This window comes from Trachemys scripta, chromosome 2 (genome assembly GCF_013100865.1).
Source record: "Trachemys scripta elegans isolate TJP31775 chromosome 2, CAS_Tse_1.0, whole genome shotgun sequence".
In the NCBI taxonomy this organism is placed as follows: Eukaryota; Metazoa; Chordata; order Testudines; family Emydidae; genus Trachemys; species Trachemys scripta.
The window spans coordinates 245,583,577-245,599,390 of record NC_048299.1 but is presented as its reverse complement, the minus strand read 5'-3'; the positions used below and the strand labels follow the sequence as shown (position 1 = coordinate 245,599,390).

Genomic DNA, 15,814 nt, shown 5'->3' with positions numbered 1-15,814 from the left:
CGAAACAAAGAAGTCATTAAGCATCTCTGCCATTTCCAAGTTTCCTGTTACTGTTTCTCCCTCTTCACTAAGCAGTGGTCCTACCCTGTCTTTGGTCTTCCTCTTGCTTCTAATGTATTGATAAAAAGTCTTCTTGTTTCCCTTTATTCCTGTAGCTAGTTTGAGCTCATTTTGTGACTTTGCCTTTCTAATCTTGCCTGCATTCCTGTGTTGTTTGCCTATATTCATCCTTTGTAATCTGTCCTAGTTTCCATTTTTTATATGACTCCTTTTTATTTTTTAGATCATGCGAGATCTCGTGGTTAAGCCAAGGTGGTCTTTTGCCACATTTTCTATCTTTCCTAACCAGCGGAATAGCTTGCTTTTGGGCCCTTAATAGTGTCCCTTTGAAAAACTGCCAACTCTCCTCAGTTGTTTTTCCCCTCAGTCTTGATTCCCATGGGACCTTACTTATCAGCTCTCTGAGCTTACCAAAATCCGCCTTCCTGAAATCCATTGTCTCTATTTTGCTGTTCTCCCTTCTACCCTTCCTTAGAATTGCAAACTCTATGATTTCATGATCACTTTCACCCAGGCTGCCTTCTACTTTCAAATTCTCAACAAGTTCCTCCCTGTTTTGTTAAAATCAAGTCTAGAACAGCTTCCCTCCTAGTAGCTTTTTCAACCTTCTGAAATAAAAAATTGTCTGCAATGCAGTCCAAGAATTTGTTGGATAGTCTATGCCCCGCTGTGTTATTTTCCCAATGTATATTTGGATAGTTGAAGTCCCCCATCACCACCAAATCTTGGGCTTTGGATGATTTTGTTAGTTGTTTAAAAAAAGCCTCATCCACCTCTTCCACCTGGTTAGGTGGCCTGTAGTAGACTCCTAGCATGACATCTCCCTTGTTTTTTACCCCTTTTAGCATAACCCAGAGACTCTCAACACTTCCATCTCCTATGTCCATCTCTACCTCAGTCCAAGTGTGTACATTTTTAATATATAAGGCAACACCTCCTCCTTTTTTCCCCTGTCTATCCTTCCTGAGCAAGCTGTACCCGTCCACACCAACATTCCAATCATGTGTATTATCCCACCAAGTTTCAGTGATGCCAACAATGTCATAGTTGTATTTATTTATTAGCACTTCCAGTTCTTCCTGCTTATTACCCATACTTCTCGCATTTGTATATAGGCATCTAAGATACTGGTTTGATCTTTCCTCCCAGTTTTGTCCTGACCCTCCTTTCTCTCTGCCAGTATAGCCCACACTCCCTCTCATTTCCGACCCATCTCCCAGGTCTCCTTGTTCCCCACTTACCTGTGGGCTTTGCTCACCTGTCCCCGTCGAACCTAGTTTAAAGCCCTCCTCACTAGGTTAGCCAGTCTGTGTCCAATAGGGTGAACGCCATCTCTGCCTAGCAGTCCTTCCTCGAATAGCATTCCATGGTCTAGGAAGCCAAAGCCCTCCTGGCGACACCATCTTCGCAGCCAGGCATTCACCTCCATGATGCATCTGTCTCTGCCCGGGCCCCTACCTTTGACAGGAAGAATCGAAGAGAATACTATGCTGCAGTGTTTCTTGGCAAAGGAGCTAATGAATCTAAATGTCAAGACCAACAAAACAGGAAGAAAAGGACACTATATGCTTTTAATCAATTATGTTCCTTTCTATTTTTTGTTATTAGCACAAATATTTTCTGTAAAACTTATCACCATAGTAGGTAGTAGCTAAATAAAAAAATTAAAAAGATAAAACTACATGTGCCACTCATAACACACAAACTAGAATCACAGCTATTCTGCCAACAGTGATCTATTAAGTAAAAACAAAACAACCCTATTTAAAGGAAAAACCACACATCAGAACAAACAGTTAACTGAATGCCAAATAAAATAATTTAACCTTATGCTGACCTCTCGTTCCATTAAAAGCATCCCATCTTTCTTACTCGAGAGAATTTTGGAGTTCTACTGACTTTGCTAATCCAGGACACTCAGGAAGGAACAGTGACAAAAAATGCCCCCTTCCACCTTCAGTTGGGCTGGAGATCATAGGTAATGTTCTTAGCAGGAAAAACTGCTGAGAACATATCACACCTGTGTTCTTCACTCTCTTGGTGGCTCCCAGTTTGCTTTTTTAACTTTGTTCTTCTAAAACCTTGTTCTTGACTTTTAAGGTGCTCAGTATGTTGGGAAAAGCTATCTCTCAAATGGCCTCTCTATCCATGACCTAGCAAAACTGTTATGCTTTTTGGGAACAGTGAGTGCCCAGGATTGTGCTCTCAAGAACTGTAGTCAGATATTCTCTGAATGTTCATCTTTGAAATGACCTACTGGAAGAGATGAGACAAAACCCAATCCTGGTTGTGCTATGCACTGAAAATAAACCAGGCTATTGCACAGACGTTTTAGAAAGTAATTGCAATAAGAAACAATCCACCCACACAAAGCAAGTTAGGACAGGTAAGATCACAGCTTGTTGAATCTAGGGTTTCTTGGCCAGTTACTCTGTGCACAGCATCAACTTGCACTTCTGGCAATGAGGGTGAAATATCTGTCTTGGGGTCATCTTCCTTCCTTTCTCCCTCTTTTTCTCCTCCTCCCCCCCTTTGCCTTCAGGGCTGGCAACAGTGTTTAAAGCACACAATAACTTGGAAAATATTAGCAGGAATGTTATTAACTTAGACCTGGTCCATACTAGGAAATTAGGTCAGAATAACTACATTGCTCAGGGGTGGGGAAAATCCCCATCCCCATAGGACAGGACCTACCACTATGAGCTGAGCTTTTAGTTTTTTGTTTTTCATTTTATTTCATTGTATTTCACATTTGCAAAAAACACATGACTCTACTAATTCTTGTATTATTTTGTGCAGATCTGACCATAATTAGTTAAGTTATCAGAATGAAGCTAGTCTTTATACCCTCTCTTCTGCATGGCTACTCATGTGTTATCTTTTCTTTTTAAAACTTTGTAACTAATAATAAAAGCCACATCTACTTCAAAAGAGAGAATGGCTAACTGTCTTTCAGATTATGAATCTGATGTAGGATAATTGTAGGTTGCCTTTAAATAAGTGGCAACTTCTGTATTCCAAAAAAGAGTGAGTGTTTGAGATATCCCATGCAAAGAGAACACAAGATTGAAAGAGAACATTTATTAGAACATGGGAAAAACTTTGCTTATAAAAAGTGCAGTTGATGAATCACCATAGATGCTATTTCTTGATTCACACATCTGTTGAAATTGGCAAAAAAAATCTTGTAATGCACATTCTTTCCTCTCTAGAGAAAGGGAGGGAGGGAGGTTTATATTCCTATTCTTGGTTACTTATAAGAGTTTATTTCCAACAAGTTTATCACCTTAAATTAATGTTGTTTTTTGACTATAACTGATCTGTTTCATACTTAGTGCCTGAAGATAACACTTTTGTATATATTACTGTTGCTTACAACACCAAAAATTATTAATTATTTTAAATTATAATTCCAATAATTATTATAAGGGAAACATTAGAGAAAAAGAGTTTGGTTTTGTCAGGTTGTTTATTTTGTGCATTTGGTAGTATTTGTGCTGTCTGACAAGGAGCCTTCCAGCAGGTAGGAGGTGGCCCTGGCTGAGCAGGCGCTGGCACAAGTTAATGACCCATCGCGTCCATCCACCCCCATGGTAACCAGACTTTTGGTGTCCCATCAGTACATCTGACCAGAACTGCCAGGTCCCTTTTTCGACCGGACTTTCTAGTTGAAAACCGGGAACCTAGCAACCCTAAGCTAGGTTGAAAATAGTGAAAAATAGTGTTTTAACAGTACTGAATGGATTTTGCTTGCTAAATTCCGCATTCCCAAGGCCTTGCAGCCTTCTCCAATTTGTAAGAGAGGAAAAGGTCACTTAGTTCATGTTATTTACATCGGTTTGAGTGTGACTGGACCGTTAACTGAAAATGCAAATAATAGTATGAAGCTGCAGGTTTTTAAAAGTAGGCCTTCCCTTACACATTCTGGCAGCAAAGTTGCTATGGAAATGACTCTCCTAGATTTTCTAGACTTGCATCCGAAGTGTAAATGCTAATGCTGTTGCAGCAGAGGGATGATGAATTTACTGTAAGATCTCAGTAATCTGTTCTTGGTGAATCAGTTTGTCAGAGCATAATACAGTAGCTTAAATACTTTGTTCCATTTAGTATATATTGTTTATGTATATTGAGTCAATGCAGAATTCGTTTGCATAAATTATGCATGATGCGCATATGAACATTATATTTCAGTCCCATAAAATGCAGGACTTGAAATATACCAACTTTTAAAGAAATACACTTAAAAGCGCCTAACCATGGTTCTCGGTGTTAGTGAAACCAGCTGTAATTTCATGACTCTGAAGTATTTTCACAGCATAGCAGTCACATGATGAAACCATCAGGTATTGGCTTACAAAATTGAAATGTCAATAAAATGGAAATAGAAAATATATATAAATACTAAGAATGTAAAATGTGGTGGAAAGTGAGACATTAGATTCTCCTCACGGTCGTCACTATGTGCTGTGTTCGTGGTTGTGTTTTAATTATCCTCTTGGCTGCAGATTTACAGCTATTTAAGGAGAGGTTTTGTTTTTAGGGTGTGGATTTTGTTTGTTTGTTCTTTGTTTTCGATTTTTTTTAACAAAGATGAGAATGACCTCCTCAAATATGTGCACTAGCCTAGCCATGATATGACCATATTTATATCTTGATTTACTGTTTCTTGTTGCACATACATGGGATCAAATCTTTCTCTCAGAGAGATCAGTGGGTTGATGTTTCCACTGCTAGTGGAATCTTCTTTTGAAACCTCCCCTGCTTGACCTTGTGTTCTAGGTGTTGCTGATCTGGCTGCTGTGGGAAGGGTCTCTAGACATGCACTTAGTCACTGTTCAACCAGTGGCTGGTCCTAAGTCTTCCACCTTCCAAAATGTATTAAAAAAAAAATAGAATTTGTAATATATCACGTTATGTACACCCTACAAATCCCTCCTTCTCCTTCCTATTTGTTTCTAGCAGTTAACTTCAATATGACACATTAAAAACCAGTTGCACTCCTCCTTTTCCATATTGAGGTAAAATTTGAAACATTGAGAAACAAAATATGAAGGCCCGCAAAGTGGTAGTTCACAGTACAATGGAGCAAGCCAGTACATCCAATTATACAATATTGACATCTTCCAGGAAACACCTCCCATTTTCTCCTCATTACCAAAAGTTGTATTATCAGGTGTCATGTTGTATGAGAGCCAGATAGCCCCCTGTATGGAAAAACCTGTGGGAAGGATGGGAATGGAGGTGCCCTTACTGCATTTTTCTATAACTGGCTCCTTGCTAGAAGACAGTGGAAAATGGAGGTTGTGGATTTTGGATGCCATGTTCCCTCCCAGTCTCATGGATCCATGAGGAAGGGAGACCCGTGCTGTCTTGTAGGGGTGGCTGCCACTCTGCTGGTTCCCCTTTTGCCTGGAAGCAAGATCCAGTAAAAGAACCATGCTGCCATTGGCTGGGTCTCCTGGCAGCTGCTTAATAGCAGCCACCGAAGGAAACCTGAAGGAAGTACAGCTCCAATCTCTATTACCTCCTGCCTGGATTTCAGAATGGAAATCCCATGTTTGTTCTCCTCATGCCCTATTTCTAGAAACCCAGAGACCCTGAGTGGAAGGATATTCATATAGAGCAAGGTTTTTTGTTTTGTTTTGCTAGCTATAGTGGTTCTATGAGATGTCTCTCTCCACCCCCTGATCCCAAAACTACAAAGTATTGTAGCCTTAATAGGTTAAACACTATAAATGCACTAATTACACTATACTTCTGTTTGGCAGAGCTGCTTATATTTTATTTTCCATCATTCTTTTATCATGACTTGTATTACAGTAGTACCTACAGGAGCTGTTGCCCAATTGTTTTATTCACAGCACAGTGTAATAAAAAGACAAGAATTTACAATCTTGGTAAATGACAAAGACGCAGCAGGTTAATGAAACAGATAGGTAAGGCTCTTGGTGGGAGAGGAGGAAGAGTTAGCTATAATATGTATAATATGAGTAATAAGGTGCTCAGGTACTATGCTCTTTTTTTAGAACTAGCAAAGGGACTGAATGAATATGAGTCTAACCTTTCTTTTTTTCTCCCCACCCCCTCACAATTCAGGTAATTTCTATGAAGAGTTGACAGGAAATAAATGCGTGTGAAGAAGCTTCTGCATGAAGATTATCTGTCCAGTAGCGATTACCTGACAACATGACTTAGGATATATCCTCTCATATTGAATTGAGCCTTAAAAATGATTAGGATTACATGTTAACTTTAATACACTTCTGATGAATGTTCTAGAAATGAGTTTGCATCGGCAAATGGGTTCTGATCGGGACCTGCAGTCTTCTGCCTCCTCAGTGAGTTTGCCTTCAGTTAAAAAGGCACCAAAGAAAAGAAGAATTTCATTGGCCTCTATCTTTCGGAGGAAAAAGGACACAAAACGCAAATCCAGGGATTTAAATGGAGGTGTGGATGGAATTGCAAGTATTGAAAGTATACATTCGGAAATGTGTACAGACAAGAACTCAATTTTCTCCACGTATACCTCTTCAGACAGTGGAGCCACCTCTAGCAGCAAACCGAGTGGAGATTTCATGGAGTGTCCCTTGTGCCTTTTGCGGCACTCTAAGGACAGGTTCCCAGAAATAATGACTTGTCACCATAGGTCTTGTGTGGATTGCTTACGTCAGTATCTCCGGATAGAAATCTCTGAGAGCAGAGTTAATATCAGCTGCCCAGAATGCTCTGAACGATTTAATCCCCATGACATTCGTTTGATATTAAATGATGACATCTTGATGGAAAAATATGAAGAATTTATGCTTAGACGGTGGCTAGTTGCAGACCCGGATTGTAGATGGTGCCCAGCTCCAGACTGTGGGTAAGAGTGTGTATTTTTTATTTGTTTGTTTTTGTTTTTTTCCTTTTCCCATCTGATCTGGTGGGGCATATTGAACTTCTCTATCTAGTAAAATCACTGTCACCAAATCTCCCCCATCATCTCTCTACATTATTGTTTGAATTTGTAACAAGTAAATTAGAGTAATTCTAATGTTGTTGTAATCATTTCCACATTATTGTTGACAAACGTTCTTATGCTCTAACCAAGAAAATTGTGGTAATAAATTGTTCTAGTTTGTGAATAAGGTGTATATAAAGCAAATCAGGTGACAAAATTGGTAAGGTAGATGTATGGAGCTCTAAGTACTAAGTATAAGGCTATTTAAAAGGAAGGATGAACTGTTGTACCTTAAAGCACTGGCACTTCAAGTGCCAGTAGCTGGGGGGAAGCAGAATTCCCTTAAAAAATAAAATAAAGTAAAACAAACAAAAAAAGCCCTGCCAAAGACACTCAGATATTGTGTCAAGTATCAGAGGGGCTGTTAAAAGTCCGGGCAGCGGTGCAGTGGGGCTAAGGGAAGCTCCCTGAAGAGGCCAGCATGTCTCTGCGGCCCCTAGGCACAGCACTGGCCAGGAAGGCTCTGTGCGCTGCCCTCACACCAAGCACCAACTCCGCAGCGCCCAATGGCTGGGAACCTGCGTGCGAGAGTAGTGCGTGCAGCCCCCTGGACGCCTGTGCGCCATGGGGCCGCAGGGACATACCGGCTGCTTCCGGGAGCCACCTGAGAAAAGCACCACCTTGAGCCTGCATCCCTCACCCCCTCCTGTGCCCCAACCCCCAATCCCAGCTTGGAACCCCCTACCAGAGCCCATACCCCATCTCACATTCCAGAGCCCTCGGTCCCAGCCAGGAGCCCCCTCCTGCACCTCAAACCCCTCATCCCCAGCCCCATACCAGATCCCGCACCCCTACCCCTGTCTCCAGCCCTGAGTCCCCTCCCGCACCCCAAACCCCTCATCCCTGGCATCACCTCAGAGCCTGCATCCCTAGTCGGAGCCCTCACCCCCCAACCCCCTGCCCCAGCCCTGAGTCCCCTCCCACAGCCCAAACCCTTCATCCCTGTTCCCACCCCAGAACTTGCACCACAACTGGAGCCCTCACCCCCGCCCCTGCACCCCAGCCCTGAGCCTCCCCCTGCACCCCAAACCTCTCATCCCCGGCCCCACCCCAGAGCTCGTACCGCAGCCAGGGCCCTCACTTCCTCCAGCACCCCAACCGTCTGCCCCTAAAAAGGGAGGAAGGCTGGCAGAGGGTAATGAAAATAGGATCCTGCAGTATATGTTTTCACATGGTTCCAAATAGTGTCATTTAAAAAATAAAACAAAAAAGCTGTCCTCAACTGATGCTCAGGCAGGCCACCATCGGTTATTTGATTTCTTGTAGGCCTCCTGATAAAAGTGAGCCTCGAAAAGGCATTTGAAGGAGAAGAGGGTAATGGCCTTACAGGTCATTCTAGAGACAACAAATTCCGTGCATGGAAGAAGCTGACAAATGGGTGGACAAGACATGGTATAGTTGATAGAGTGGAGGCAGTGTGGGTGACATGATAAGTTGAATAGAAGAAGGGAGGGGCAGATTTGTACAGAGCCTTGAGGCCAAAGACAAGAAGTCTACTTTTGATACAGTGGTATAGGGACAGAAAGTATTTAATAGTTTATGTATGAAGAAGTACTTCTCGCTATGAATTTTCAGATTGCTGTTTCCTCAGTAGAATGAAGTATTGTAGAACTTTGCTAATTTGCATTTGCACTAATTCCATACCAATAATTTGTACACAGTTTTGCCTGGCTTTTAAGCAAAGATTTAAGAGCAGAAACAGAACTGCAGTGAGAGTGTTGGACTAACAGTACTGCAGCATATGTGCTCGTGTACTGTGGAGCATTATCATAAATAATTAAAGTTCAGCAGGGCTTTTCTTATCAAATGATCTTAGTACATTTCGTGATGATGTATCTTTGATTTGCTAATTCATAAAATTTATTTATTGAGCACTTGTTGTAAAATGCTGTAGGTACCTCACAGAGCGAAGACATTTTGTTGACCCAAAGGGTTATAATTTAAAGTCTAAATGGCACAACATTCTGGGCTTATAAACAAGAGGGGGAGAGGGGAAGAAGGATACAGGGAGGAGCAAGGAAGGGTAAGGGTAACAAACAGATGACAAAATAAGTAAAATAGTACATACAATGGGTGAATTTACACTAAAAATGTTGCCAAAAAATACCTCTGGTAGGAATTCTAGGCCCTGATCCTGCAAATATTTATGTGGATGCTTAAATTTAAGTGTGTGGGTAGTTCCTTTGACTTGAATGGGAAGTCTCATGTGATTAAAGCTAAGCACATGTATGTGTTTTGTAAAATCAGAATCCTAATGTAGGCAAGTCTTCATCAGCTCTTGTCCATTGTTGGTTTAAATCTGTTGAAAAGCAGGTTTTATGGACACAGTGGTAAAAATGGATCTAGCTATAGGAGCCTTATTTATACTAGAGTTCCCACTAGTTGGAAGCTTTTACAAAAAGTTCTTAGGGTAGGCAAGTTTCTTTTAAAAGGATCTTGCTTTTTTGTTTCATCCTCTTCATTCCCTCCCCTTTGGATTGTCCAGTTTTGTGAGTTTCTCAGTCACTACTGCAAGCTAGGGCTGTGCTTGTATCTTAACTTTTTTTTTTCAATGAAAGTACAATCATTGATTTCAAATGTGCTTGCATGGTAAAAACTTAGCAACTTAAAACAAAAAATTGTTAAATCTGATACCTATAACTTTATATTCTGTACTTCACTCAGTATGAACAAAGAATAGAGTAGCTTCACATTTTTGTTATCCTGCACTACCATGGTGTTACGGTTGTAGGGGAACATGTATATCCAAACAAATTATTTTCATTTTTTAGTGTTATGAAAACTTTTGTTACATTCTGTATAAACCCTTTTTTAATAAATAACTGAATTTTGGAATTTAAGTATATTTTAGAAGAACATACTTGCTTTGCAAATTTAATTGGGGTATTTTCCATTTGGAGTCTCTAATTAATTCTGTCACTTTAAATTTGTATCAACAGTGGGTTTTATAAAATTTATGCTTTTTTTTTTTTTTTTTTTTTTTAAACTGAGAAGTGCCATTTAAAAACACAAACATTTAGGGTGTTCACACTGTCTCTTGTTTATACATCAGTATAAACAAAATTAGGATGAAACATAACTTCATAACTAGTCATAAAAATTTACAGTACTTTGGCATGTACACTTTTGTAATGCTAAGTGTTTTTATATGTTTTTCTAATCGTTTTTAATAAGAATACAGTACCTTTTGAGCCTACCTAAGTTTGTGTATTTTATAGGTGGTGCTTCTAGCCCTATCTGTTAGGTTTGCCTGACAATTTTCATTATAAGACCCTGTTTTCAGTGGTTTATAACTTTATCAAACTTCCACCATTTGGGATAGAATTTTCCATGCTGGGTGTCTGCGTCTGGTAGAATATGTTTAGAAAATATCAGCCAAAACAGTTCAGCTATTTCTGAGAAAAAGTCTGGTGACCTTTTCTTTCAAAATCTCTTAATCCCCCCCCCCCCCCCCCAATGCTTTGGAGCAGGAACTTGATATTTGACAGAAGGGGGGCAGGGTGACCTTTTGTGCTAGAGATGTGCCTTTCGCTATCCAAGTGAAACTCTCCCAAATTTTGGCCAAATCATCCTTTTAAAAATTGCATTTTACACATGCTCTGTAGAGACGTTCTAGAGATTAACTGCTAAAATCTCCAAAGATTGCATCCTTACATGGTCTAGCATCTCTCAGCTTGCGCTAACCAGATGGCACTTGTGCCATCCTCAAACAGCAACTGAACATGCTCCAGCCCAGGAGAACAGACTTTCTTGAAATGGTTGCTCCCAGCTGCTCTGGGCAGGGATAGGGTCCAGGCACTGGAGCTCTTTCCTGTTGTCTCAGTGCTGGACCTCCTCCACTTTGCTGGCCCCCAGGCAGCAGGAGGAGTAAGCAGTCCCATTGAAATGCAGAGGAAAAACAAGATGGACTGGTGTAGCGGTAAAGAGTAGATTTGGAAAAGGAGTCTGGTGAGACTGGGACTGGAGGTAGGGAGAGAAATTGGGACTGACTGGGTGGAGAGGCTGGTACTGTGAGCTGGCAGGTGAGATGAGGGTGGAACTGATTGGGCAAGGAGACTGGGAATCAGGAAAACTGGGATTGGGGAGCCAGTGAGGAAAATTGGGTGGGGACTTGGGGACTAGTTGGTTGGGGTGCAGCACAGATTGGATGAGGAACTGGGAGAAGGGACAAGACTGGGACTGGCTGGAGAAGGAGACTGATAGTAGGAATGAGTGTGTGAGAGCGAACAGAAGGCAGTTCTGACAATGAGATGGGATACAGGGAGAGAATGGGATTGTCTGAGCAGAGACTGGGAGAAGAAGGCAGGAAGTGGGGGGATTGGGACAAGGAACTGATCAAGAAAGTCCTATGGCCTGTGTTATCCAGGAGGTCGGACTAGATGGTCAGAGGTCCCTTCTGGCCTTGGAATCTATGAACCAAGGAGAGGGTGTGGGCAGAAGACTGAGACTGGATGAGGGAACTAAAAGGGAGACTAGGCCTGGGGGCCAATTGCAGGGGAGTGAGGACAAGAGAGACAGATCCATCAAAGACTTGAGAAAGGGTGGTTGAAGCTGGGTCCGGATGTAGGGAAGGGGAGAGACTAGGCATGAGGGGGACACTGATTTATACAGCAAATTCAGAATAGAAGAGTGGGACTGGTTGGACGAAGGGATTGGGATGAAAAGCCTGAGGAGTGGAGATTGAGATCGACTAGAGAAGGAAAACAGGACTGAGATAAGGAGCCATGGTGGGTGGGAGGTGTAAGAGAGGATTGGGGCAAGGCAGAAGGGGTCAAGCTGGAGGGGAAAGGGCAGAGGAGTCGTCTGCACACTAGAAGAGTACACTCCCATTCAGAGCCTGAAATGAGACTAAAGATTTCTGAGTCTCAGCATGTTTCTGATGTCAGCAAATATCTGTGAAACCAACTGTCTCTCCTCCCCCTCTAGTGCTGGTCCACATGCAGAATGGCAACCTATTATAGCTATCAGTTACTCAGCTCAAGTGACCAAGATCTAGGCAGTGGATCCAATATTGCTGATAGATCATGTGGGTGGCAATATAATGCTAGGTGATGGAATTTGTTTTCAGTTTGCTTTTTTTAAAAACTTGGAAAATTTTGCACAATAAACTGTTAAAATAACATTATTAAGGTTGCATTGTAAAGCACTCAAAAGTTCGGAAATGCCAGAATTAATGGGTTGTGATAGTAAGTGATCATATAATTAAAGACTATTTTTTCCCATGTTCAGTGTGCCGCATTCAGTGCAGGATGGACGTGTTTTGGGGATGAATCAAGGTTATGTAATAAAGTGTGTTATCTGTTGGACTCCTGCCTTATTTGTTGCAAAAGTTGGAAGATGTGTAGTGAATGAAGTGAGGGGGTTTAGCTGAATCCCTGTCACTGCCAGACTTCCTATGGGATGCTGGGCAAATCACTTAAACCATCCTTTTTTACAGGTGGTCACTAATGGCATGTTCCTTATTTTTTGGTACCCAACTTGATACCAGAGGTCTGATTTGCAGAAATGCTGAGCACTCAAAGCTAAAGCTAAAATCAGTAGGAGCTGTGCTTTGAGCATATTAAATACTATTTAATGCTAAATACTCTGAAAATTCAGGCCCTGGGAGTCTCAAATTTGGCATCCAAATTTAGTGGATGCCTTGACCTTAATCTCTTTGCCTCCGTTCCCCATCTGTAAAATGGGGATAATACCATCCCCTTACCTATTGTGTGTTGTGAAGATAAATTGATTGGTGTTTGTGAAGCACTCTTACTATAATAATAGGTACCACGGAAAAGCCCATGAGGAACGTAATTCTGTCTTTCATGGCAGGGTTTGAACAGTGTGCAATAAATTACGGCCAGGGTCCACACATTGAACTATAAGGGTAACACAAAATATTGAATACCTGCTCATTAAGTGAGCACCATCCATTCTGTGCACTGAGTAAGATGAGTCTTGTGGAAAAATAGTATGTGACCATGTAATTAAAGACTGTATCATAATACCTATGCACAAAGGAGTCAAATTAAGGTTGCATGGGCAATCTTAATTCTATCACTTCCTAACTTTTGAGTATACTTTGCAACCTTAATGTTCATTTAATATGTTCTGTGTCTGTGTAATATAGAAATACTTTACAAATACTTGTGTGCCATTTTCATGTACAGTAAGAACATCTTTATGGAATGCTTGTAAAGTAAAAATTAAGTGGAATGACTGCTAGGTGCTCCGCAACTATTTTGATATTGGATAAAGTAATTTCAAGAATAGATTCCCAAAGAAATACACAATCTCCAGATGAATAAACATATGCTTTAACTGTTACGTGGTGCAGCACTAGGCATTCTCCTCTAGATCTGTGCTTTGACAAACTGCAAAGTATTAACTTACAAAGTACGTAGTTAAAATTGAAGGTTTATTTTTCTCAAATTAGTTATTTTGGTGGGATGTGTCACAATTCAGAGCAACTGTACCTGTGTTCCTCCTCTGTGGTCCCTCAAGGGCACCCACTCTAGGCTCCTGGCTCCTCAGCTGTCACCTCTCTTGGATAGAGCGCCACATCTCTCTTTCCCTTCTGACAGGAATTTTTCCAGGCTGCACAGTTCCCTGCCTGCACTGTGATATCCCCAGCAAGCCAGACTGCCTGAAAATTGGTGTATACAGTGTTGTAGCAGTGTTGGTCCCAGAACATTAGAGACACAAGTGGGTGAGGGTGATGTAATATCTTTTATTGACCAACTTCTGTTGATGAGAGACACGTGGGTGAGCTGTGTAAGCTCAAAAGTTCCTTGTCTCTCTAAAAATTGCTGTGTTTAACTCTACTGTCCTGGCTGAATTCCACTGTGGGGAGTCAGTATTGCCAAACCCAAACACACAAAAGTCATGAGTGTCTTTTTAAAGTGCATTTTGGTTTTTTATATTTGGCTTCTGGTTTTTGAACTTAGAGTTCACTTGGTTCACATTTTCAAGCTTTGCTCATGACGATTTGATTTAGAAACTTTATTATTAAATGAAAGCAGAGTTTCCTATGTAATTCTATGATTCCAGAAGCGAGGGCTTCAAGAAAAACACCAAATATTCCAGGACTTGTGATAAAATTACAAGAGTCTGCAGTAGTGGGGAGTTACTATCCAATTCCTAAAATTTACCCTGTAGAGTCATAGATTTCCAGGCCAGAAGGGGCCATTGTGATATCTAGCCTGACCTCTTGCACATCCCAGACTACAGAACCTCACCATTCAATTCTGTAATACACACCTAACCTCTAGCTGAATTTAAATAGTTCAGGTTGCAGAGAATCCACCATTTACTGTAGTTTTAAACCTGCAAGTGTTCTGTGCTGCAGAGGAAAGTGAAAAAGCCCCAGGGCCTCTGCCAATCTGACCTAGGTAAAATTTCTTCCTGACACCCAAAATGGTGATCAGTTAGACCCTGAGCATGTCAGCAAGACCCACCAGCCAGACACCTGGGAAGGAATGCTCTGAGTAAATCCGAGCATGTCTACACAGCAAATTAAAACCCGCGGTTAACCTCTGCCAGCCGGCTCGGGCTCACAGGGCTCGGGTTGTGGAGCTATTTCATTGCTGTGTAGAATTCTGGACTCACGCTGGAGCCCAAGGTCTAGGAGTCTGTGAAGTGGGAGGTTCACAGAGCTCCGGAACACTACACATCCATGAAACAGCCCTGCAGCCAGAGCCCTGCGAGTCTGATTTGGCTGGCACAGGTCAACCATGTTTTTTCTTTTCTGGGCCCTTTTCAGAGCCTTCCCCGTCTACTGTCCCATCTCTGGTCATTGGGAATATTTGCTACTAGCAGTTGCAGGTAGCCACGTGCCATTGTAGGCAATCTCATCACAGCATCTTCTCTGTAAACTTAACAAATTTCAGTTAGGTACAATGTTATTCACTTTGGGTAACATTTTCAAAAGCCCCTTGAATCATGTAAGTGCCTAAGTGACTCAGGCACTTTTGAAAATGGCACATAGATTCCTAAATCACTTAAGTGCTATTAAAATTTTTACCCTTCTTGTCTTACTGTTGTTTTGTAATGTTAATCGCCTGCCATTGTATTCAGCCTCAAATGTTGCTACTTCTCAGCATTATGTGACCTATAATTTCAGTATTAAACATCTGTCTCTGGCTCTCCTTGTTTTTTCTGTGGTGCCCATTGCCACAGTATCTAAGTGTTGGCAGTGCTATATAAATGTAAAATCATTGACTAAGATTTTCAGTAAAAACTACTGACTTTGGGTGCCCAATTTGAGGTATTGGATTTACAGAAAGTGTTGGTACCAGTCCTCTGAAAACCCAGACTTCTTTAACGTGTCTCAGGATAGTCCTTAAAAATGAAGAGAACCAAAATCACTATTTACATTTGAAAATCTTGAATGTTAACATTTCCATGCCAGCATGAAGATTTCTCCCCCTATAGGTTTAATGTATACTTTTTTTCCCCTTCCTCAGAGCCACTTGAGGAGCCCAAGGGCTTCACTTTCCTTTCCCCCATCCTTCTAATCTTATGCATGCTGTCTCAGTGATGCCCTTTACAGCACAGTAGTATCAGAGGAGACATACTCTCTGTGAAACCTGAAACACAACACTATTTACTTTTTTTGAGTGCATTAGCAAAACAGCAATTTGCAGTGCATCTTTCTCTTTTTCTGAACATGCTGTTTCTCCTGTACTCTTTATCTTCATCAACCTAGGAGTAAGGGACTGGGCAAGACATCAGAACTTGGATCTCCTTTGTGGCAGCATGTGTTGTTCCTTC

The 15,814-nt window shown here is 41.4% G+C and overlaps 1 protein-coding gene across 2 annotated transcripts in view; it reads left to right on the top strand.

Moving 5' to 3' along the window:
- The window catches only part of RNF19A (ring finger protein 19A, RBR E3 ubiquitin protein ligase), a 98,360-nt gene that overhangs the window by 57,095 nt on the left and 25,451 nt on the right, over positions 1–15,814 (top strand). For both annotated transcript variants that reach the window (XM_034763380.1, XM_034763381.1), the window contains exon 2: positions 6,157–6,922. In XM_034763380.1, the coding sequence (XP_034619271.1) occupies positions 6,327–6,922 (596 nt within the window). In that variant the 5' untranslated portion in view covers positions 6,157–6,326. The remainder of the gene's footprint in view (positions 1–6,156; positions 6,923–15,814) is intronic.